Source organism: Schistocerca gregaria, chromosome X (genome assembly GCF_023897955.1).
Source record: "Schistocerca gregaria isolate iqSchGreg1 chromosome X, iqSchGreg1.2, whole genome shotgun sequence".
Classification (NCBI taxonomy): domain Eukaryota; kingdom Metazoa; phylum Arthropoda; class Insecta; order Orthoptera; family Acrididae; genus Schistocerca; species Schistocerca gregaria.
In genome coordinates, this window is record NC_064931.1 from 815716109 (window position 1) to 815740817 (window position 24709).

General features: G+C 38.6%; 1 protein-coding gene across 3 annotated transcripts in view; it reads left to right on the forward strand.

Annotated features, from left to right (window-relative positions):
* LOC126298586 (protein Daple) overlaps positions 1 to 24709 on the forward strand; it is a 190164-nt gene that overhangs the window by 51327 nt on the left and 114128 nt on the right. For all 3 annotated transcript variants that reach the window (XM_049989958.1, XM_049989957.1, XM_049989959.1), the window contains exons 6-9: positions 2167 to 2318; positions 8218 to 8299; positions 16541 to 16719; positions 17665 to 17924. In XM_049989958.1, coding sequence (XP_049845915.1) covers positions 2167 to 2318; positions 8218 to 8299; positions 16541 to 16719; positions 17665 to 17924 — 673 coding nt within the window. The remainder of the gene's footprint in view (positions 1 to 2166; positions 2319 to 8217; positions 8300 to 16540; positions 16720 to 17664; positions 17925 to 24709) is intronic.

Genomic DNA, 24709 nt, shown 5'->3' on the forward strand with positions numbered 1-24709 from the left:
AGTGGTACTTATTTCTGTGTAATACTATTCTGATGTAAGTATATTGTTGAAGCATCCTTTCAACCAAGGAAACATACAACAGGAAGTAAACACAGTGAAACTGATTGCAGTTGCAAATGACTGTAATGCTTCCATGGTTGACCCAGTACTAGGCAAAGTAAAGAAAGACCCAGACACAAATCCCACCACAGAGTGTAAAGATGAAAACAAATGTATATCTAGCATCCTTTACATTTTTAATATATCACAAAAGATTGTATATACCTTCAAAAACCGCAAAGTAAAAAGTGGATTCTCTACATCTAATAAACAACAACAAAAACTGATACATAACATAAAGTGTAATTGTGACCCATATTAAGACTCTAGAACATACAAAATAAGATGCCAGGAATGCTCCATATTCTACATAGGACGAGCAGGCTGGGATTTCAACACCGTGTATACAGAGCACATTAAACCTACAAACACTGCTTGCTGCTGGTGGATAGGAAGAAAGCAGCTGGAGGCTAAAACACTTTTATTCAGTTTTTGCTACAACATTTATGGTGCTATGATGCTCAGACATGCAGCCTCACGTGTGGTGTGGAGGCCATGCTGATAGCTGTGGAAGCTGGCTGCCAGCAGTGTGGCTGGCTGTGATGTCCATGCTCAGCGATGCTGAGATGTTCATCTGCTCAGCAGCCCCAGCTTGCACAGCATGGTGTCATGTGACAAGTGCTTGCGGCATGTATGATTGCTAGAATTCTTGAGACTGTCAGGACCCAGAACAAGAGCTCACTCCAGCAGGCAATGATGGCGGACACTGGAGCATGAAGTTCGTGTACAGGTGGCCACACTGCAGCAGGAATGAACCATTGCCCTCCAAGGCAGAAGTTCAGCTGTTGCTGAAGAGAGCCTGGAAGCAGCTTATCTGGGAAGTCCCGAGGTGGTGGAATAAATATTGGGGGCTGGTCTGATGGAAGTGGTGACCTAGATTGGCTTAAGCTACTTGTTTGACCATAACCTGGTGGTGACTGGCGTGGCCCTTGCTTTGTGGTGGGTGCTGCCAGACTGCTCATACCTGTGCTAAAATCAAAGAATTTTTATACTGATTAATGGCATGTTTGTTATGCTGATGCAGTGCTTTCAAACACATATGAATCAGTCCTTCCGTGACTCAACAATGTAGCCTCATCCCACAGATGCACTGCACTTCTGCTATGTTCCCAGTGTTGCGAGGGACGGCCTAGCTCACTTTGTGCTACATAAACAGGACTGTTGATGAAATTTGCTGATCAGTGCCTCAGCACCCGATGGCTGCCCGTGTCTTTCAGCACAGTTGTTCCAGAGCTGCTACTTCCACAGTAGTGCCGAAAAAATAGTGGCAATCCTATACATCCAAGCCAAATACCAAGCACCTAGTCTTGTTGTTAATGCTTCACAAGGTAAATTGAGCATCCTGTTAAGGAAGGAAGGAAGGAAGAAAGAAAGAAAGAAAGAAAGAAAGAAAGAAAGAAAGAAAGAAAGACTAAGACTTAATGTCCCATTGATGATGAGATTGTGAATGGAATACAAGCTCGAATTGGACTAGGGAGTGGATGGAAATCTACAGTTTTTCCCCCAAAGGAACCATCCTGACATTGAACTTAATTGAACTGGGATAATCAAGGGAACCTAAATGAACATGACCAGACTGGAATGTAAGTCAGAGTGATAATGATTGCACCACTTTGCTTAGTCTTCGTTTTAAGATTCAATCATAAAAATCTGTAATGTTACAAATCAAATATTCTAATGATTTTTGATAGACTGGTAATGTCTCCCTTTGAGAATTCTACTGACATGCAAATCACTCAAGGGAAATTAAATGCAGAGATTACAGTGCATTTTAATCATATTCTTACATTGACATATTTTCAGATTAGAGGCAATTTTTGGAGGTATATTGTCTAAACATTTTTGGTGTGACTAGTAGATGCTAAGATTGTTACAGCAGCTTAAATCACTCTATCATAATGTTGTTTCCTTCTGAATTTTCCCGCTAGTTATTTTTCTTTCATTAATGTGTGGGTAAATAGAGCCAAAACTTCTGACTTAACAAAATATTTTCATTGCGTGCATTTACTCTTTATGAAGTGTATCATAACAGTTTTCATTAAAGTACTTATGCTTTTGCATTCACAGGGTTGTGTTGCAGCAGTGTGTAGACCCGAAGCCTCCCAGCCAGGTGAAACAACACCAAAATTGTCACAACAGCTTTGCGGTGGTGAAACACACCACTTGGCAGTTGAGCTAGCAGATTGGAAGTCTAGACTTCGGAAACAGCGTCAAGAATTGTAAGCCTGTATTGCTGACAGTTAAGCTTTTATTTTCTAGTCTGAATGTTTCCATACATAAATAGTATTAGTGTTTATCTATCATATTATATACTATATTGACTTGCATGCTTTAGAGTGAAACCATTGTCTGATCGTTGACACTCCCCTACTGAGTAAATGTTTCCTTCCATGGTACTGAATGAACATTTTGGAATCTTCCATAATTTTACTTTATTGACAGATACCGGAGATTTTGGGTTGGTGTGTGATGAAGTGTTTGTGTTATGCATCTCACTATAAATTTTGTACATAACTCAAATTGTGCCACAGTATTAGAAACATTTACTTTCAAACAATTTTTGTGCTAGTTATTGACTTGGGCTGAATTTCAAAACTTCATGGGAATACATTGATGACTAAATTGTTCAGTTGGTGAAACAGGAAGTTGACACAGTGTTTCAGAAAAGAATTGAATATCTGTATAGAGACATCCTGTGAGTTGAATTTCAAAACTTCATGGGAATACATTGATGACTAAATTGTTCAGTTGGTGAAACAGGAAGTTGACACAGTGTTTCATAAAAGAATTGAATATCTGTATAGAGACATCCTGTGAGTTGACTACAGAAATTCAAAGAAATTTCTCCCATCCCAAATCTTATGGTATATCTGTTCTGGGACTGTCTATGAGCTGTACTCTTTCATGCTATCACAACTGTAGATACTGATGCCAACTATGATATTGTTTGGTGTATGGATTTTAGAGAGAACCACAAGAATGCATTTTTATATTCCACTAGACAAACAGTGTCATTGTTGCTTAATGTAGTCCACATGGAGACATTTGATAATCATCTTTATGATCATCCTCTGTCATCATGGATTATTCACTTAATTCCAAAGATAAAAGAACGTGGTACAAATAAAAGCCTTGTGTGAGTGTCAAGGACCTCCAGATGCAGTTTTAGACCATTTCAACAGTAGCCAGCCACATGATATTGGGTAAGGCTACCTAAATTTGTGTTGAGGTGTAACAAATGCCTCGTTGTTCAAGGTGGTAAGGTGGTGATGAAGAAAGTACATACACATACACATTTTATGCATTTTTTTTGCAGTATTGTTAACAATTGTATGACAACATTCTTTGGCTTCTGAATGTCTCTAATATTTTGCTCTTCTGTGAGCCTGATCGTCATTACTGAGATATATGTCATGTATAAGTATGACTTTGATTTCCAGATATATGTTGCTTAAAGATTTTTGAGATGTAATCACACTGATACCATTTACTCTTCTGAAATCTCAATGTATAACCACTCTCTCCCCCTTTCTCTACCACAGTGTTCAATTTTTAAAACAATCACAAAATCTTGTTCAGTACTACTGCTAACTGCATGTATGTAATTGACATGTCTAGAATTTTAACTACTATAGTTCACAGTGGTGGCTCAGTGTTAAGACACTAGAATTGGATTCAGCAGGACGGAGCAAATCCATTTTCGACCATCCAGATGTGTTTCCTGTAGCTTCCATAAACTGCATAAGGTGAATGCCTTGGTGACCTGTTTGAATGATACTTGTCGGAGTTCATTTCCAGTACTTGCCCAGTCTGAGCTTTTTCTCTGTTGCTTTTACTGGCCTAGAATGCTAATCCCTAATCTTCCTTCCTTCATTTAATTCTGAGTAAGGGTATTTTTCAGATGATCTAATACAGTTCTGTCATGACAGTGTATTTTATTCACCCTTCTGTAACACCTGGGTTGTTCTGAGTGGAAAATATTAATGAACTATTTTCATTATATTTTAGGAAAAGTATGTAAGAATGTAAAAGTTTGCATGTATGATTTTTTTTTTGGCTTGTCTAATCAGGCAGTTGCTTTTAATTGTGTTTACAGTAATTAAGTTCAGCTGTAGACAGCCCAAAGTTTGGTCTGAACACTCAGCATTTTTCACTTAATGAACATTAACATAAATGTAATAGGTGGTAAGTGACATAAAAAAAATCCCGTAAGTATCTGAGGATCGAACTCTGTACATTTGTATTTGTAGTCTGGCACTTTGCACAGAGATACCAAGCCACACTTATAGCAATTAGATACTCCAGTTGAAAGAAGTTGGTTCCTGAAAAACTAAGCAAAGTGACACAGTGTTCAGCACACTGGGTTTACATTAAGGAAAAGAGTGGGTTCAAATCCCCATCTGGACATTTAGATTTAGAATTTCCATCATTATCCTACATTGATTAAGGCAAGGTGGTTTTGTTGAAAAGGAGACACTTGATTTCTTTCCCCATCCTTGTCCTATCTGGCCCTCTGCTCTGTCTTTGACAACCTCAGCTTCAGTTTAATAGCTCTTTCTTTCTTCACTTGAATGTAACACGAAGTCTCCACCTGAGGATGATGAGATAAGTCCTCAAAACACATCACATCAATAATCTGATGTATAAAAGTAATTGGTTTACTGTAATCGTATATCATATCTGTTAGATACATTGAATAGCCAAAGAAACTGATACACATGCCTAATATTGCATAGGCCCCCTGCGGGCACCCAGAAGTGCCGCAACACGATGTGGCATGTCTGAAGTAGTGCTGGAGGGAATTGACACCATGAATCCTGCAGGGCTGTCCATAAATTTGAAGGAAAATTAAGGGGTCACAAATCTATTCTGAACAGCATGTTGTAAGGCATCCCAGATATGCTCAGTAACATACATGTCTGAGGAGTTTGGTGGCCAGTGGAAATGTTTAAACTTGGAAGAGTGTTCTGGAGCCACTATGTAGCAATTCTGGATGTGTGGGGTGACACAGTGTCCTGCTGGAATTGCCCAAGTCTGTCGGAATGCACAATGGACATGAATGGATGCAGGTGATCAGACAGGATGCTTACATACATGTCACCTGTTCAGAGTTGAATTTAGACGTATCAGGGGTCCCATATCACTTCAATTGTGTATGCTCTACACCATTACAGTGCCTCCACAAGCTTGAACTGGCCCCTGCTGACATGCAGGGTTCATGGATTCATGAGGTTGTCTCCATACCCATACACATCCATCCACTCAATACAGTTTGAAACAAGACTCGTCCAACCAGGCAACATGTTTTCAGTCATCAACAGTCCAGTGTTGGTGTTGGGCCCAGGTGAGGCATAAAGCTTTGTGTCATGCAGTCATCAAGAGTGCACAAGTGGGCCTTTGGCCCCAAAAGCCGATATCGATGTTCCATTGAATGGTTCACACGCTTACACTTGTTGATGGCCCAGCATTGAAATCAGCAGCGACTTGCGGAAGGGTTGCACTTGTGTCATGTTGAACGATTCTCCTCAGCCATTGTTGATCTTGTTCTTATAGGATATTTTTCCAGCTGCAGCGATGTTGAAGATTTGATGTTTTACCAGATTCCTGATGTTCACTGTACACTCGTGAAATCGTCATATGGGAAGTTCCCCACTTCATCACTATCTCGGATATGCTGTGTCCCATCGCTCATGCGCTGACTATAACACCACATTCTAACTCACTTAAATCTTGATAACCTGCCATTGTAGCAGTGGTAACCGATCTAACAACTGCGCCAGACACTTTTTGTTGTATATAGGCATTGCCGACTGAAGTGTTGTATTCTACCTGTTTACATATATCTGTATTTGAATATGCATACCTATACCAGTTTCTTTGGCACTTCAGTGTATATAAAGCACAGTGAACAGCAGACCTCAAGATGATCAGCATGTGGGTTTATAACCTCATAGTTCCACAGAGATAGAGTAAAAATGTGTTTTTTCCAGCCTCTGGCATATAGTGCTCTGCACGGCAGGCATTTTGTGTGAGGAACAATCTTGGCCAGCCAAATAATGTGCTTTACAGGACAGCTCACATGTCAGGGACAAAAAGCGGTTTTCCAGGGCCCAACATGTAGGCTGCCCTACGTAACAGGTGTGTTACATTGTTGTAGTATCGGCCTGCTTTCTTGACTTCATTTTCATGGTGGCCTGTATGTCAGGGGCAAATAAATGATTTTTTAAGCTTCTGACGTGTAGTGTATCTTGCATGAACTGTATTGTAGGGGCTACATATGCCTATGAGAATGACAATAACTGGGGACAGGTTGAGATGGAAAGAGGAGTGGATGGACAGAGTGAGGGGGAGAAGGAAATGCTCAGCGATAGGGGAGGAGGAGGAGGAGATATGTGAGGTAGAGGGAAGATTTTGAGTGGTAGTGGGCAGGTGGAAAAGGAAGAGGGGCATGAGGATATGGTCAGAGGGAAGGGAATGAAGATATGGTCAAAGAGAGGGCATGAAGGAAATGGTCAGAGAGAGAGGAGGTGGAAGAAATGGACAAAGAGAGGGGGAGGAGGATATAGGCAGATAGAGGCGGCAGGATGAGATGGAGAGACAGACAGAGGGAGGAAGAGGTGGACACAGAGATGGGGAGGAGGAGGTGAGTTCAATATATGTGTTGACTGTGTATCTGGGCAAATATGCATGAAAAGGCTAGTACATAAATCAGAATGTATGTATGTATGCGTATATGTATGTATGTTCCAAATCTCCTCCTAAACCACTGAATTGATTTCTATCGAATGTTGCATGTTGCACATGTAACACTTATTATCTGGAAATAAGCACGGTGGGAATAATAGCCACCTAGCTCTCATCGGGGTGGGGATCGGGTTGAAAAGGAGTTGATAGCCCTTGACATTTAGGCTGCTCTGTATGGCAGGAATATCATGCAGGTAACATCGGAATGTGTTTCAGGGGGTATGTGCACAAACAGGCATGGTTGAGTAGGGGGGTGGGAGGGGAGAGGATATAGATAGTGAGAGGGGAAGGAAAGAGGTGGATGGACAGAGAGGGGGGAGAAGGAGGTAGACAGGTAGAGGTTGGATACTGAGAGGGGCAGTGAGAAGGGAGGATGAGGTGGGCAGAGGGGGGGAGCAGAAAGTGGACTGAGATAGGTGGAGGAGGAAGTGGACAGAGAGATTGGAAGGAGGAGATGGATAGAGAAAGAGGAGAGGGATATATAGTGGGGGGAAGAGGAGTTACAGGGAGGAGATGGACAGAGTGAGGGGCAGGAAGAGATGTGTGCAACATATGTAACATAAGTGTATGCGGGCAAGCCACAGGTAAAAAGCTAGTTCATTATAAAACCAAGGTTTATTTTTTTCAAAGTGTGGGAACTTTTTACCTGTTGCTCACTCCTCTTCTTGATCTTTTGTGTAGACTGCAACATTGTTTTCTGACTGAAAGTATGTAATTTTCATTTTGTAGAGTTATTTTGCTTGATTTTCTGAAAATAAAATTCATATGTCCAAAGCTTGTATAAAGTCGTGTAAAATAAATCGCACCATTCAAACTGTGCACCCTCATTTAGATTATGTTATGTGTGTTCAGTGTAGAAACCTAGTCAGAAGATGTTATAAAATGAATGGTGACATTTACACTTCTCATCTATTCAATAAAGACATAGTTATCATATATTTGCAAGTCCTGCTTTTGTTTTGCATGCCGGGAAACAAGTAAGGAAGTTAACTGCGTGAAACTACGATATTTCAGTTGTTGCACCAAACTGTGACATTAATTTTCTTGCAGTTTGTTTTAAGGTGCTTTTGTAGTACATTTTTGATTGTCTTATCACATTTACCACATTATTTGTGTGTGTTTCAAGGGAAACATTGAGAGTAATTGTATTTCAGCTTTACATTGACAGAGGATCTTATTGGCCATGTATTAGTGCTCCTGATTAGTTTTGGCATTTACTCTAAAATTCCTCCTTAATTTTCTGTTCAACATAGAATGTGTACAGATAGTAAAATGTGTGAACTTCTTGTGTAACTTTTTGTTTTCCAGGAATTTACTAAATTAGGCCATTGTACAGAATTTTTTTTAATCAGCTTTTTTGTGTCTCTCTTTTAGGGAAGAAAAAACTGAGGCTTTGGCAGAGGCAAAAGAAGAGCTAGAATATAACAAGGTTCTTGTATCAAAGTTAAAGCTTGAGGTACGTTTTGCCTACACTACACAGATAACAAAATATTGCAGGGAAATTTCTCAGTGAGCTTGGTGTGTGTGTGTGTGTGTGTGTGTGTGTGTGTGTGTGTGTGTGTGTGTGTGGAGGGGGTTATTCTTTAAGTAAGTGGCAAGCAGCTAGCAATAAAGAAATAAAAACATATTCTTGTTCCTGATAAGCGTCAGAATAGAACAGAGTGAGTGATTAATGTCCTGCCACTCTTCTTATTCATGTCACCAAGCTGTTGGCTGGGACACCACCTCTTTAGAACCTACATATTTCTGGTCCTGGTTTCACTCCTGGCACACCAATAGGCTAATTGGATGGGAGGGGTCACTTCAACAATTTGGAGATGACTAGGAGAGTGACAATATTATATCTTTAGAGTTACTTTTTTGACAGTGCAAACTCCAGTGATTTCGGCACTTGCATTACATGGGATGGCCACTGTTCCACTACAGGAAATAAATATCCAGCCTTGCAACTGGATCAGCAATTCTCACTGTGTTACTGAAGCCTTTGCATGCCAACTGTAAAGTACAACAATTATCTCACTTTATGGACTTGGTCTTTGATTTGGAACTCTGAGCACATTGTTGTTTAAGAAAACTCGTGGCAGTTTCATTGGAAGTGGTCTTAGCTCATGGTACTTTCAGTTGTAATGTCCACTCTCTTCCATGTTCTCAGTCATCATCTCAGTGTAAATCTTGGTTTCCACAAGTTATGTTGTTCACAGCGGTGATCTATCTAGCTTGTGTCAGGCTATGACACAAAAGTAGTGATAAGCAATTCATACTCTTGCGTGTTCTAGTTCATTATGGACACCAAGTTTATCAAATTGTAGCAGCAGCTAAAGTATGACAGAAACAGGACTAAAAGTAAATTCAGATATAGTTTATGAAACTACAAAGACAGCACGGCAACTTTCTGAACTGCATGGCAGTCTGAGCAATGTTCCATGTACAGCATTAACGTCACTGGTATTTGCACCAGTGTTGTCACCACCTACATTTCTAGTATTTAATTTGAAGGAAATGTGAGGCTTGTGTCTCCAACAGTTTCTGCTGTTGTACAAGCTTAGTAACAACTGTGTTACTTATGTTCAGTCAGCTTTATTATTGTCTTGTAGAAGTCACATTTACAAGCTAGTTTACAAATTATTACCACTCATAGAATCCGGCACTTCCTGTGTGATGACTTACATAGTTTTTTTGTTCTCATTTCAAGATGCAACTGCATGTAGTGGCCACTAGTCTTGAGTTTCAGCCATTGTCATAAGTAAGTGGACCAGTTGTTTTTAGGTAAGATAAATTGCTATAGCAAATTTATATTGAACATTGTGTAAATATCATAAATCTAAGTCACCTCAAAGAAAAAAGAAAGGGAGTCGAGTTTTGCTGGTCTCCCAGTTGTCAGGCAGCGTTATTGAAGGTAAAACAGTTTTACAAGTCTGCTCTCTATCTGGTCATAATCACACCAGGAAAATGCTCAGTGATGGTGAAATGCATAAAAATTCCGGATAGGTGCTGTACCATAGCACAAGTTTCCACTGGCACAGAACTGATTGTGTATGTGTCTAAAACACTAACATTGGCACAAACGAATATAGCCACATAGAAAACAGTTATGGCTATTATTGAAGATATGATTTTTTTAATATCTAACAAAATTCCAACTGGTTACAGACCACAAGTCACCAGTTTCACTTTTTGATCCCTGAGAGAACCTACCAGATAAGACTGCCCAGCAATCACAGTGGTCAGTGCTGTTTTAGAACAATTACCATTAACGATATTGATGTGAAACTTCCTGGCAGATTAAAACTATGTGCCCGACCGAGACTCGAACTCAGGACCTTTGCCTTTCGCGGGCAAGTGCTCTACCAACTGAGCTACCGAAGCACGACTCACGCCCTGTACTCACAGCTTTACTTCTGCCAGTACCTCGTCTCCTGCATTCCAAACTTTACAGAAACTCTTGTATGCATAACCACTAAGTGATCAAATCTAGACTCCCCTATGTTAAGCAGAATTGACCACTGGATGTCATGAGAGGTAGTCCTATCAGTATAAAAGGAGACAGGGAGTATGGGTTGTTAGCAGAGGTAACAGCAGCATGGGTCGGTCAGAGAGCACATTGACTTTGAATGTTGATTAGTAACAGATCCATTAGGGACATTTCAAACCTTGTAAAGCTGCCCAAGTTGACTGGTGATGATATGATTGTGAAGTGAAAACATGAAGGAACAATGACAGCAAAACTAGGACCAGGGAGACATCAAATACTGACGAACAGTAACCATTGAGCAGTGTGAAGGGTTGTTTGCAAACAATTGCATGAAGCCAGCAGAATGAATCACTCATCAGTTCCAGAATTCTATCAGCAGTCCAGCTAGCACAATGACTGTGCATGGGAAGCTAAAAAGAATGGGCTGCAATGATGAGCAGCTCCTCTATAGTCATTGGTAAACTATGCTTGAGGTGGTGTAAAGAGTGGCACCACTGGACTTTGGATGACTGGAGGCAAGTGATTTGGAGTGATGAATCATACTATATCCCGTGGCAATGCGACGGAAGGATCTGAAATTGACAAATTCCCAAAGTGTGTTACCTATCATGTGTAGTGTCAGTGATGAAGTAGGAGGAAGTGGTGGTATGGTGTGGGTGTTTTTCATGGTTAGGTTGTGGTCCCCGTATTGAGCTTAAAAAAAAAAAAACAGTAAATGTGTTAGTATATTAACACAATTTACTGTATTGTGTACTGTGTACATTAGAGGAACAGTTTGGATAGGACAGTTTCTTTTTATCAGCATAACAACGCATCCTGTTATAAAGCGGCATCTGTGACGTGGACAGTAACATTCTTTAAATGGGCTGGCGTGCCCATTGTCCTGATCCAAACCAATGGAACACCTCTGCAATGAGGTAGAATGTCAACTTCACTCTACGCCTCAGCGTCAAACATCATTACCTTATCTGGTTTTGACTCTTGAGGGAGAATGGAGTGCCATTTGTCTACATACATTCGGAAACCTCGTTAAATGTGTCCCCAGCAGTGTTCAAACCATTATAAAGGTGAACGCTGGACACACTCCATATTATTGTCTGCCAATTTGTGTGTGGCTACTTTTGATCATATAGTATAGCTGAGTATCAGATTTTCATTGTTTGCATTTGTCTTTTTCAGTTTTTCCAGTCCCAAGTGTTTTCTTATGTAACATTTACTGTCAAAGCAGCATTTGCTTTTCCTCTTCTGTGACCAAGGGGACACTAACTGCATCACTGATTCAGTTAGGTTCCACAGTGCATCATCAATTTTGTCTTTAGTATTTCTTCAGCACCTATATTCTGCACTAGTAGATTGGGAACAATTTTTTTTTTTTTTTTTTTTTTTTTTTTTTTTTGGAATGCTTCACTGTTCATTTGGTGTGCCTCTCTCTACTGTCATAATCTGAAATTTAACCATTACCGGGAGGCATTTCCTTATAAGGATTCTACCAGAAGATATGGTGGTTGTTAAACTTTGGAGTTTTATCTCATTTTCACTACAGAACATAAGGTCTGTGGTACTAGAGCTGTTGTGTGAGTTGTAAGTTTCGTTCTGAGCTTTATTGATGAAGGTAAAGTTGTCCTCTTCCACAAGCTTTGTAAGGGCTTGTGTTTTGCAGTTTGGTTGTCTATTTGGTAGTTCAGATCTCCTAGCAAGTCTAGGATTTCCAGGTCAGTCTGGTCCAATGTTGTCATGATAGTTTCCACCATTTCATCTGCTGAGCATTGGGGTATTTTATTGAGCCCTACGATTTTTGGTTGTTTAACTATACTATCATGTTGTTTTCTCATGTCTCTGCATGCTTTGCGTGCTGTAGGGCTGGGTTGTAATAATGCAGAACTCCACCTGATAATAATTGTTCTGTCCCACATGAGACTGGCAGTCCAAATCCCTTCCCACATGTGGCTGGCAGCCCAAATCCCGGTCTGGCCATCGAGATTTAGATTTTCCATGATTTCCCTAAATTGTGTAAGAAAGATGCCAGGATGGTTCCTTTGATAAGGGCACGACTAATTTCTACCCACACCATTTTAACTGCGCTTGTGCTCTCTCTCTAATGACCTCATTGTTGAGTGGATGTTAAACTACAATCTTCTTTCCTTCTGTCCCAAATTTAGCCAGTGCATGTATAATGTAGAAACTATTTGTATTTCATGGTTATTGGTGGTAAGTCCACAGAAGATAAGAATATTACTTCACAGCATTGTTTTGTCTAGTAAAATATTGAGTAGGGGTTTTAAGACTTCTGTGTTCCCTAGCATAAGTTGACACCATTCTGTTTTTGATGATAGTCAGTTGCAGAAAGGAAAGAGACAGAAGATTACTTATTCCTACTGTAATTTCTCTCTCTCAACTTCGTTTTTTATATATTTACTGACTGTAAGTTTGAGGCATTTTTTTTTTTTTTTTTAAGTTTGAGGCATTCTTCTTAATTGCACACATTCCTTTATGTCTGTGATGCTTTCCTCCTTTAGGTGTTCCATGATGTGTTCCAGTGGTGTCTTTTTGCCCAGAAGGTCTAGAAATAGCCATTACAATTTTGTTGCAGACTTCGACTTGTTTGATTTATCCCTTCTTCCTAGTTTTGAGAACTGAGGGGTTATTCTGCTGGTGGTTTGTAGTTTTCTTTGGTGCTGGTCTGTCCAGTTTGATACCTTTATCAATAGCATATTCCTGTAAACTCCTAGTTCTCTGCCTCCATGTTCTTTTCGTCCATTGGGTTTTCAGTAAGATCCTCGTTGTGTTCATCTCTCTCTATGTGCTACTGAATTCTGGATGGATGACGTCTTCAAGATTTATTGTCACAGGCCATTGATTGGGTAATGAACCTAATTGCATTGCATTTTTTATTTCTTGTTTTATCATCTTCATGATGGAGTTTGATAGCAGGGTTGCCACAGGTCCTTGAAATCTGGGAATATCAGGGAATTTCAAACACATCAGGGAATTTCAAACACATCAGGGAATTCAGCGACATTTGAAAAAAGAAAAAAAAAAAAAACACTGGAAAAATCTTATTTTTGTCTCAATAGATGAAATGGCTTGTTGATTGAGGTGTCATGCATCGCTGCTGGCTCGGTGCAGCTAAGTACATGCTCTGCTTCCCTACTCCCTCTTTCCTACTGCTTCTCCCCTTCCTACCACCCCATCAGCATGCAGTCAGTGCTACCACCACTTCTTGTTGCTAGCCTAGCAGCTGTCAACAAGAAGCAGGGAGGTGTCAGAAGTGATTTGTTTGGATCTGATTCTCAGAGATTGTAGATGCAGTGGCCGGAGATGGCAGTCATGTGTGCCTGAGTTGTGTCTGAGTGATTGTGTGAATGTGTGCGTGCTCTCATTTTCTGACAAATGCTATGGCTCAAAATTTAGTTGTGAGAGTGTATTGTCTTTTCTACTTGCCTCCTGTGGCTCAGCGATCATCTTTACGGTGAGTTGCTACCTATTATCATTATTATTGATTCTCAGAGTATTTGAACAAGTTATCTGTTGCACGGACTGAGAGACGTGGTCTCATTTCACCAACATGCTGTCTGTGGCTCCAAACGAGTGGATTTCTGCGACAGCCCGAACCTGGTGGTCGTTTCAGCTGGTACCTGTAATGGATCGGGCATGCCAATCTGAAGCCATTTGCTTTCCACTAATGGCAGGCCCTGCCCATCGGATCTAGTCTCACCAATCTGCATGCAGGCCAGTGTCTGTTTGTGTGTGATGTAATGTAGCAGATTTTCATTGTTTATTCATGGACTCAGGACTACTGTGCTCCTCAGCAGGCCAGAGGCCATGGGCGATGGATTTCAGGAATTGAGACTGTCTCACTGCAAGTAAATTGTACAGTGTGGCATTTTATAGACATTTTGTTTGTTCTAGTACATTTTGGCACTTCAAAAGTAGTTTATACGGTAGAAAGTATGAACGATAAGAAGAAGAAAATTGTGTCAATCGCTGGCTGTTTGTACGCTATGTACTCATATATTTCTCGAAAGAAAAATCACACAATACCTGTAAAGTAATAGATTATAGACAGTGGATAATAACCAACGATAACGAACAAAGTAGAACCGACATTTTATTGGCAGTCACCAACAGTGATGGTTTACACAATACTTCCCTGCGTTGCGCACTTCTTTCAAGGGGCATACTTTTGTCTGAGGTTGTTTCTCAAATCAGTGAAGGTATTTTAAATCGCTCTTGCAACTCCAGGGAAATGCACATTTTTGTCACCAAATGTGCTTTGTTTTATTGCAATAAAAGAACATAAGGGGTCTTAATGAAACACATATACCATTTAGCTTTCTTTCTCCATCTATAAACATTTCATTACAAAAGATGTTGATGGTAGTACTTAAGATTTTTGCTGACATCAGGGAACGCCATCTGCTTGCAAGTTTTTTTTTAGATATTTCCTCATTTGCACTATTGTTTCTTGTACTGTAGCTGCAAAGACAGATTGTTAACTTGTGTCTTAATTTTCCCTTGAGACCTCAAAATTTGTCAGGGGAAAATGCTAAAACTTGTCTGAAAATCAGGGAAATATCAGGGAATTTCACTTGGGGAAACTTGTGGCAACCCTGGATAGATTATCAATCACATTTTGCATCTCGATGTTACTTTCTCCATAGTTTGTTCTTCATTCTCTCTCTCTCTCTCTCTCTCTCTCTCTCTCTCTCTCTCTCTCTCTCTCTCTCTCTCTCTCTCTCTCTCTCTGTGTGTGTGTGTGTGTGTGTGTGTATTTTCTGCAGTCAGCCAGCGGGTGTCACTAGGTGTGAGCTGCTATGTATTTTCTGTTTTATTTCTGCTGTCTGGTCAGCAGGTGTAGGTAGTCGGTAGCTGCTGTACTCTTCACATGCTTCAGCTAGTTGGCAAGCAGGTGTTTATCATACACTAGAAGGTGCCTGTGTCATCCTGTATACTGTTAAAAATGGCACCATTTGTTTTGTGGGGCTGCTGACTTTTTTCTTATCCAGGAATTTTGTTTTGCCCTCCCTGACCTTTTTTTCCCCATTTCCTTAACATCTAATGTGTTTTGCAATTCTCTAAAGGAGTGTCTGATGTGATTCACAGCTTCAAGCATGTTGTCTTTCATTTCTTTTTTCACGTAACCATCTATATATATATGTGATGTTTGTTAGTGTTTCGAAGAGATTCTGAAACCAGATTTCTTTCATGTCTGCCATTTTAACTCATGGTCACACCTTAAAACTTCAATTACTCTCACTGTTTATGGAATTATAAATGAACTAGTGTTTTATTTTCACTGTTTTGGTGTCTAGTTAATGATTTAGCCACAAACCTCTCCATCAATATAATCAGACAATAGGTTTTTCTGCTCTTTTTCTGTAATGTCATTAGTTTTGTTGGTCAGACATAAGAAGTCCTTCAACAGGTTTAGAAACAGCCTCTATGTTGTTCTGAGAAACTTATCTCTTGTGGCTTTGTTTGCCATTGTGGCTGCATGTTTTCATGTACTTACTTGATTATTTCAGCTATAGGATGTATTTCATTTTGATAATTCCACAAGCAATATTATTCATCAGTAAGTTTGTTGTTGGCAGCTTTAACTTTGCTTCATTTTGTATTGTAACAAGAAGAAAATTCATGTTATATTACAGAACCGCTTACTTAATTCTACAAACCACACAGATATTTTGAGACAGTTGCCTATGGTCCAAAATGCCTACATCTGTATGATAAAATAATGCACATTTTGTATCTAATATGGCTTTTCTTGGTTTAAGTGAAGTTTATAATCATACATTTGTAATTTAACTGCAATAACTTTATGACAAAGTGTTATGGTTAAATATTATTTATGGAACAACAGAACATCTTATTTCATATGTACCTTGTTTTCACTTGGAATAATCACAAATTAGTCATGTAGCAACCAAAAAATCTCATTTGTGGCTGTGAAAGCTAGTAAAGTAAAACTGTCTCTCACATACAACAAAATCTGGTTCAGGGAAATTTGGAAGTTCAACTTCGAAAAACTTGGAAATCTCAAGGAAATTTTGTATGAAACTGAGTCATCTCCCTGATCTGTCAGTGAAGACTGGTCAATTACACCCTGTTCAAGATCAGTATTGTTTTATAATTAATCTGTGTTAAATGAAGTAGTGTTAATGGTACAGATCTATCAGTTTTCTATTTTTTCATGCTATTCAAAAAGTATAATTGTTGTTTCAGATACAAGAATTAGTGCAAGATGCTAGAGCTGCTAAAGTGTATAGAGATGAGCTTGATGCAGTGAGAGAGAGAGCAGAACGTGTTGACAAACTAGAGCAAGAAGTACAACGATATAGGGAAAAAATGACTGATATAGAATTTTATAAAACACGTGTTGATGAACTTAGAGAAGATAATAGGTATGCACAATATTTCATTCTGTTGGATGTGTCTGTTATCATTATCATGAAATGTTTACAACAGACACTTCTGTTTCCATGATTTGTTTTATTTTTCCTAGTTAGGCTGTTTGTACTATCAGTTAAAATAGAATGCCCAGCCAAGGCCACTGATAATGTTTACTAAAATCTCAGATAAACAGCATTGATCATTATGTTGTCAAAAAATTGACAGTGCTAAGCCTAAGTGTGGAGAAATATTAATTATTCTTGTCATTATGATTGTAATTGTGCAGAAACTTTTAATGTGGCAGCCGAATGAGAGTGTAAACAATTGACGACTTAGACTGTCATGGAGAAAGATGTGGTATGTGGGAACAGCCTCCCAAAGGGCTGGCAGTCTACAATCATGATTTGTGTTTTTCAAAAGCAGAACTAACACTTATTGACAGCAATTCAATTCTTTTTGAGATCATGGGAGTAGAATTCGAGCACTGTGATGGATCTGGAGAAGTCTCTTTTCTCATTTCTAAATAAGAAAAGAAAAGAGTGACATACCACGCAAAGTGATGTGATGTACCACACAAGGCACCCAGTGACAGCTACTGGAACTGCTTGTTGACAGTGCAGTAGACTAGGTAGAGAAGTCCCAACCTCTACCGGTATCTTTTGTGATTGTAGTTCAAACGCCCCCTGCCCCCCTCCACCTAAAACTGCTACATTAAAGTATCCGCACTATACCATTTTTACACGAGCGCTAATGAATTGTGTATATATCATTTGGGAATTGCAGAACAAGACTAGTACCACAGTTGTTTCAGGTTTTTTAATTTCAGAATAAAGAGGTAAAAGGAGTATTTATTTCTCAGTAGTTTTGCCATATTCTTTTCATAATTTTAGATGCTTATCTATGATTAAAATATAGAAAAACATTTGCACACAATTAACTTTTATGTATGTCCTTAGAGTGTTAATGGAAACACGTGAAATGCTGGAAGAGCAGCTGCAGCATGCTCGGAAACGTGGTGACCGGGTCCTTGAGTTGGAAGCTGAAATTATTAAGTATCGTCAACATGTTAATGAGCTAACTCTAGACTGTGAAGCCTCAAAAGCTAAGTTGCAAGAAGTATTTGAAGAGAATGCACAGCTGCAGCTCCTGACACAGTCCTTCTTGAATGAAAGCAATGCTGGGTCTGAAACGGACAGTTTGGCAGATACAAATCAAGGTGAAAAGTATTATCCACATTCAGTTTTTTTATAATTTGCAACATTTATACTGCAGTAAAGCAGATGTAACTTGTGTGATAAATCAAAGAGTGAATGATACATTGTGTATATCACATAAAATGAAGATTGTTAATGAGAAATATTCACATTATCTTTGTAGTGTACCTAAATGAGCAGTAAAATCTCTCTCATGGTGACTAATATTAATTATATGATGCAGTCAAATGAAAACTACATAGCTAGAAAAAAAGGAAGTTTATTATTTCAAAAATAATTACCATAACTGTTATATTTATCCCACTGTGAGACAAGGTGATTGATGCCTTCATGGAAAACTGTTTGCGGTTGTCTACAGAACCATGTTTCTGCTAAGGCACATACCTCTACCTCTCCATCCAAGCAAATCAGTGGCCATGAATATCTTTCTTCAGGGCCCCCTAAAACATGGAAATTACACACGGAGAGATCGGCAATGTATGAAGAATGTGTAAGGGCTCACCAGTGAAACTTCTGCAGTGTGCCCAAAACAGCCTTGGCAACATGTGGGCCTGTCCATGAGTAATTTCGAAATAATTAACAATTTATGTACTTTTTTCTGTCTGTCTCATTTGCACTTAATTGCCATTTATTCATATACTCTGAGGCAAACACGAATTGATAATGTCCATTGATGATGGCCCTTTTCATTTCTCCCTTGCATTCAGCTACCACATCCATGTCACTGACAGGATACACACAGTGGACATTCTGTACATTTATTTTAATTTTTTTGCCCCATCCTTTTGTAAAGCTTATCCTTTATTGACAGGAAAATGAAACATCTAGAGTGGTAATGGAAGGTCTTGGTCTAGCCCTTTTATTATTTTTAACACTATCAATGTCCACATACTTGTACTTCTGAATATAAATTATAAATTCTGAGGATGGTTCATCTGCCTTCAAGGACTGTATTTGGTCTATTTTAAAGTCGGAATTGGCTGTATCATTGCTACACAACCAGCACAACTACCGTAGTTTGTTTCCACAAGCTACTTTTTGTTGCACTGCAATTAGCATCAGCTGTTAAAACCAAAAATCTTCATTTCTCTATAAGACAACTGCAGATGAAGCATAAACAATTCTAAATCAGTTTCTAGTCAGAATAACTGTTTGCAAAAATAGACTAGAAACTGTATAATATATTTTTTTAAATGCTGGACACTTTGCTTTTTTAATTCTTTGGTAAAGTTTATTAATGACAAATGGCAGTAGTTAATGATTTATAATATTTATTACTTATGAATGAAGTATCATAAATTATCTATAATGTAATACAGATATACAAGCTATCAAGGGAAATGTATTATAAAATTGATTTACAGGCAAATGAATTTTTTATAATGTGAATTGTAAAATGCAAGCTTTCAGGCTTGAAACTGGTAATCATATTAAAAATGTTTTGGCCATTATGTCATGGACCCTGGATTCCATTGAAAGGCCCTAAAATTTAGACCCTGGCACTCACAACAAGCAGATATCATGATAGGTTGCTCAGAGAGGTGGTAGAGATTGCTAAACATACCAATAATTGTGAGGGTAAGGAATTAGATGTAAAGCTTAATGATATCTGGTTTCTTTTGGAGAGAACTGCAGTATTTGATAACTGTCAGATTGGACTCAGATTTCAAAAGCAAGTGAATCGCCTTTGCCCTCCCCCTATCCCCCCCCTCCTCCCCAGGCCCCCATGTGAAAGTATGGCACAATGAAAAATCAGTTTTGTTATAAATGACTTTTTATCAAGTGTAAGAACATTTAGTTCAATTGGGACAGATATAGGGAGCAGTGGAAAAGTTCCAAACATTCTAAATCACATTCTGTATGAATATGTGAGGGTTGGAACATTAATAGTGGAAACTATTTATTAACAGCTCGCACAAAATAGATACGTGTTTCAAAGTTTTACTGACCTTCAGAGTAGTCACTAGCATTGTGTATAACCCGTTGCCAGCGATGTGGAAGTCGTAGGATACTCTTAGCAGAGCCAGTTGTGTTGACAGTTCGAGCGACGTGGTCTATTGCCCGACGAATTTGTAGCAGTTCTGAAGCGAATGCCGCGAAGTGTTTCCTTCAGTTTAGAAACTGAGTTGAACTTATGAGGGCTTAAGTTAGGGGAGTGCAGTAGGTGGTATAGCACTTAGCAGCCCCATCAGTCAAACAAATCAGTATGCTTGAGCATTGTCCAGAAAAAAGGATGATCAGGTCATGCAGAAAGTGTCATCACTTCAGTCTCTAAGCTGGTCGTAGGCTGTGCTCCAAAAGTGAGCAGCATGGATACAGAAGTGATGACACTTTCTGCAGGATCTGACCATCATTTTGCAGGACAATGCTCAAGCACGTACAAAGCAAGCTGTCACTGATTTGTTTGACTGATGGGGCTGCTAAGCGCTGTACCATCTACTGCAGTCCCTTACTTAAGCCCTCATAAGTTCAACTCCATTTATAAACTGAAGGAAATACTTCACGGCATTCGCTTCAGAACTGCTACAAATTCGTCGGGTAATAGACCGCGCCGCTCGAACTGTCAACATAACTGGCACTGCTAAGCGTTGCCTCCTTCTTCTACATCGCTGGCAAAGCGTTATACACGATGCTAGTGACTACTTTGAAGGTCAGTAAAACGTGGAAACACGTATCCATTGTGTATGAGCTGTAAATAAATGAATAGTAAATAAATAGTGGCCACTATTAAAGTTCCAACCCTTGTATATCAAGTATAGTAAACTAAACCTTGAAGGAAGCCAAAAGTATAAAAATAAAGCTTCAAAAGATCCATCCTGGGTTCAAAAGAGATGTAGTGAAACTGATATACAAATATTAAGGGAAACTCCAACATGTGTAAAAAATGCACACAACTTATTCCTGTGTCAAACCTTGGCAAATGACCTTCAGGAAATATCAAGAATTTCTGATTTCAAGTAAATTGAATGTAGAAAGCACAAGCAAATAATATTTTACATTGAGTATGTTGTGAAATTAGCCCCTTTGCAACCCATGTTTATTGGAAATAAGTTCTGCAGTAACAGTCCCTCATCACTGGAAAATAGGATAGGTCGCCCCTGTCTGTAAGAGGAATAAAATAGTAGATGTCCAGAATTACAAACTAATATTCCTAGCATTTGTCTGTTGCAGGATCCCAGAACATACTCTAAACTTAAAAATATGTTTGTTTAGATAGTCATCTACCACCATAGCTGTCAGTATATTGACTTTTCCCCACTTCTGTCTTAAGCAAACGCAAACTTAAGAGAGTATTACACCTGATAAATTTCACTTTTATTTACAAAGTATCATCAGTCATGGTTGTGTAAATATAGAATACATAATATGTTTCTACATTTTGGTACTTACAGATTAAAATCAGTTTTTACATATGCATGCGGTGTACTATTTACTTACGACCTTAATTACTCCTCGTTACATGTTTTGAAGTCTACAGGGTTTTCCCTTATTGCTAGCAGAGTTTGTAGTTGGAAGAAAAACATGGTTGCACTTCCTCCCTTCATGGTTTTTCAGCTTTTAGGAATCTAATTTTTCTTTTGCTGCATTTGTTTTCTTTGCACCTCACTCTTGTGAAACCTTACGCATGTTGTCTTCATAGAAATTTTGTTGTGATTTCACCTGTTTTGCATTCAACACAGTGTTTTTGTACGTTCATTTCTTCTTCATTTGCATTGTGAGTGATACCAACATTGTGAATGTAGTGGTTTTAAGGAGAGATGTAACGAAAAATGTAAACATTTATTTAAAAAATCATGAAAGCCATATTTATTAATGTACAAATCTAAAATTTTGCATGTGTAAAGCAAAGGAGCTGTGTTGTAATGGAAAAATATAATAAAATATGCAGGATTAATATTTTGCCAGAAATTTGAATTTTTGATTTTTATTGTCTTTTTTTCATTATAAAAAGCCACAACTCAAATTCTAATCGTGCAATTATTCTGAAAATTTTTGTTGTAGTGTCCTAAGAAGATTATAAGACCACTGAACTACAGTTATTAATTTGTGGTACAAATTGTATCATTAACAGAGTTTTTAATTTTGCACATCCAAACTTAACTTCTTTTCTACATACAATCATCTAATAATCAGAATGTAATTGCAGGATCTCATATTTTTTAGTTCCAGGGAGACAGCAACACATTGCGAACAATTCCTGAAAATTTCATAGCATTAGCACATATATAATTTTTGAAAAAAGGCTTCTAATAACGTAAAAAATGTAAAACAGCGAAAATGAAGTTCAAAGATTTTCTTCTCATACCCCTACATGTAATAAGCTTACCTCAATTTTAAAAGCGTCTGTACTGATACTCCTCATCCTCCAGGTTTCTCTTCTCTCCTCTTCAAATCTGCCTGGCCTGTATCTGCAGGTAAGACACTGATCTGTTAGCTTTCTTGTCCCTGCTCTCGTCGGTGGTGTAAAATGCTTTTGTTGTAAACACACCAGGATCTATAGCAACTCTCTTCAGCACTTCAGTTCTGCCATTATTTCCATTATTGTAACTTAAAACTACGTCATTGACACCTATTTTGAGTACTTCAAGTTCACAGAATGTCCGTTTTGAGCATCTAATCTAAATTAAATTATTGAGGCTTTCATTTGCACTTTGTGTCTTTCTGTGAAGATACTTCCTCAATAAATCAGGGTTTGGAAGAAACCTGAATGTTGGCTTCATTGCATTCATAACAGGTTCGGGTAATGAGTGTTTATGTGAATACATCTCATTTCTGTTGTTGAACTTACACCAATCATCCTTAGGACACAGATTTTGCATTTGTGTTTGGTCAGTGGGTAGCTTGTGGATAAAAAAATGCCCACACAGCACGCCTAATTGCCTTTAAATTATGTGTGTTTTTGCAGATAGCTCTCCCATAAAATATCTGGAGAGAATCATTTTCTTTCAGAGTAAGCCTGCCTTTTGGTTTCCCATCCTCATGTACTTCACCTTTCTTGTCTTTCAGAAGCGATGAAGCCTTCCACCAAGCCTCTTTTGGATGTGGCCAACACATTCCAACTTTTATATTGTTGGATTGTATGGATTTTCATCTGTTACAGCTTTGAATGAAGAGGAGTATATCTAACATCATACTGGCCCTCAGATCTTGAGAACATCCTCACAACTGCAGCAGCCTCCATGTCCCCACTTTAGCCACTATGATTTTTAGAGCATGCTACTGCATGATTTTCTTGCCTCAGTTTCTCACTGCCCTCGTTGTTGGACATTTTCCTTGTTGCACACTGGTGGCAGTATTTAGACATAATTTTGTCATCTAAAATTTTTCTTGAGTCAATACCAATAACAGATGTAACTCCATACAGGGATGTGTGACCCCTTTTCATCCATGTCCCATCTATAGACCCACACAGATCAGTAACATTTGTTGGAGATTCACTGTCATCTATATCTACCCCAGGATGTATTTCTTTCCGCCGGTTACTCCACTGCTTACTTCATAGAAACTTTTGCAGTATCGCATACAGCATCAGATATTTCTTTTTTTAGTTTTTCAAACCTTGCACAAGGTGGAGGCATGTTCAGAAAACCATGCAATAAATTACCTCCTTCCCTGCCCTCTCCAAGGCATCTCAGAGCCTATGATAAAGCTAAAATTGCCTTCATAGGTACCAATATCAGTTTTTTTGGAGGAGGAAAATGAAAATTCGTAGCCACATGGATTACAAATTAATTTAAAGTCACAAACTATTCCCACTCTTCTTTCTTCAACAACAACCATCATTCCATATTTTTACATCTAACACATGAACATGAAAACTTTATAGCTTGGCAGAGAAGCTCTAAATCAATAAGTCTGAATAGAATCCATATCAACAACATTCACGCATCTGTACAATTCTCCTGTGCCAAGTTTTGAAACTGAAGCTGAGAGCTTATGTTCTTCATTTTGAGCTGCTTCCTCTTTTTTGTTGGTAAACTAAACTAATTTCCATGAAGCCTCCGTTTCGTAAACACAGTTCTTTCACTACCCATTACACATGAATCTTGACTTCCACATAAAGGTTTGTGAATTCAACCTTCCACCTACTAATGTGTGTTAGTATTGTCAAAACGTAAATAAACGACATGCAAGAAAGTTTTCAGGCAAAGATATAGATGTCAGCTAGAGATATAGATGTCAGTCAAAGATATCGAAACAAAATAGCCTTCTCACTGACAAAAATTCTGCTGAAGCAAGCAGTTTCCCAAATGTCAGAAAAGATAGGAGAGGCCGCTAGTGCAGAGTTAATCAGTTTAACAATTTAAAGCTGCTCTCATGATAAAATTCACACGCAACATAGATGAAACTGTGTAGATCAAGAAAATTATATTTTTGAAAAATCAATTTTTTTGTACCAAAATCCATTACATCACCCCATAAGTCTTCATCATCATCATCATCATCATCATCATCATCATCATCATCTTCTTCATCTTCTCCTGACATTACAACACTGCATGGGTCTCTCTCCAACAAGTTTATTCTGTCCTCTCCAGTGCAGTTCTCCACCATCCTCTGTCTCTGGGAGATTTTATATCTTTCTCCACATTGTCTATCCTCTGCTTTTGAGGCCTTCCTCTCTGTCTTCTTCCAGCAGACCTCCATTCAAAAACCTTTTTAATTGTTCTTCCAATATCCATGGTATGGACATGACCAAGCCAGATTGTTATTGTACTTTTTCTTAATCTTACGATGTCAGCTCCTTTTATGAGATGGTCTGACTCAGTGTACAGTTTTATTTAAA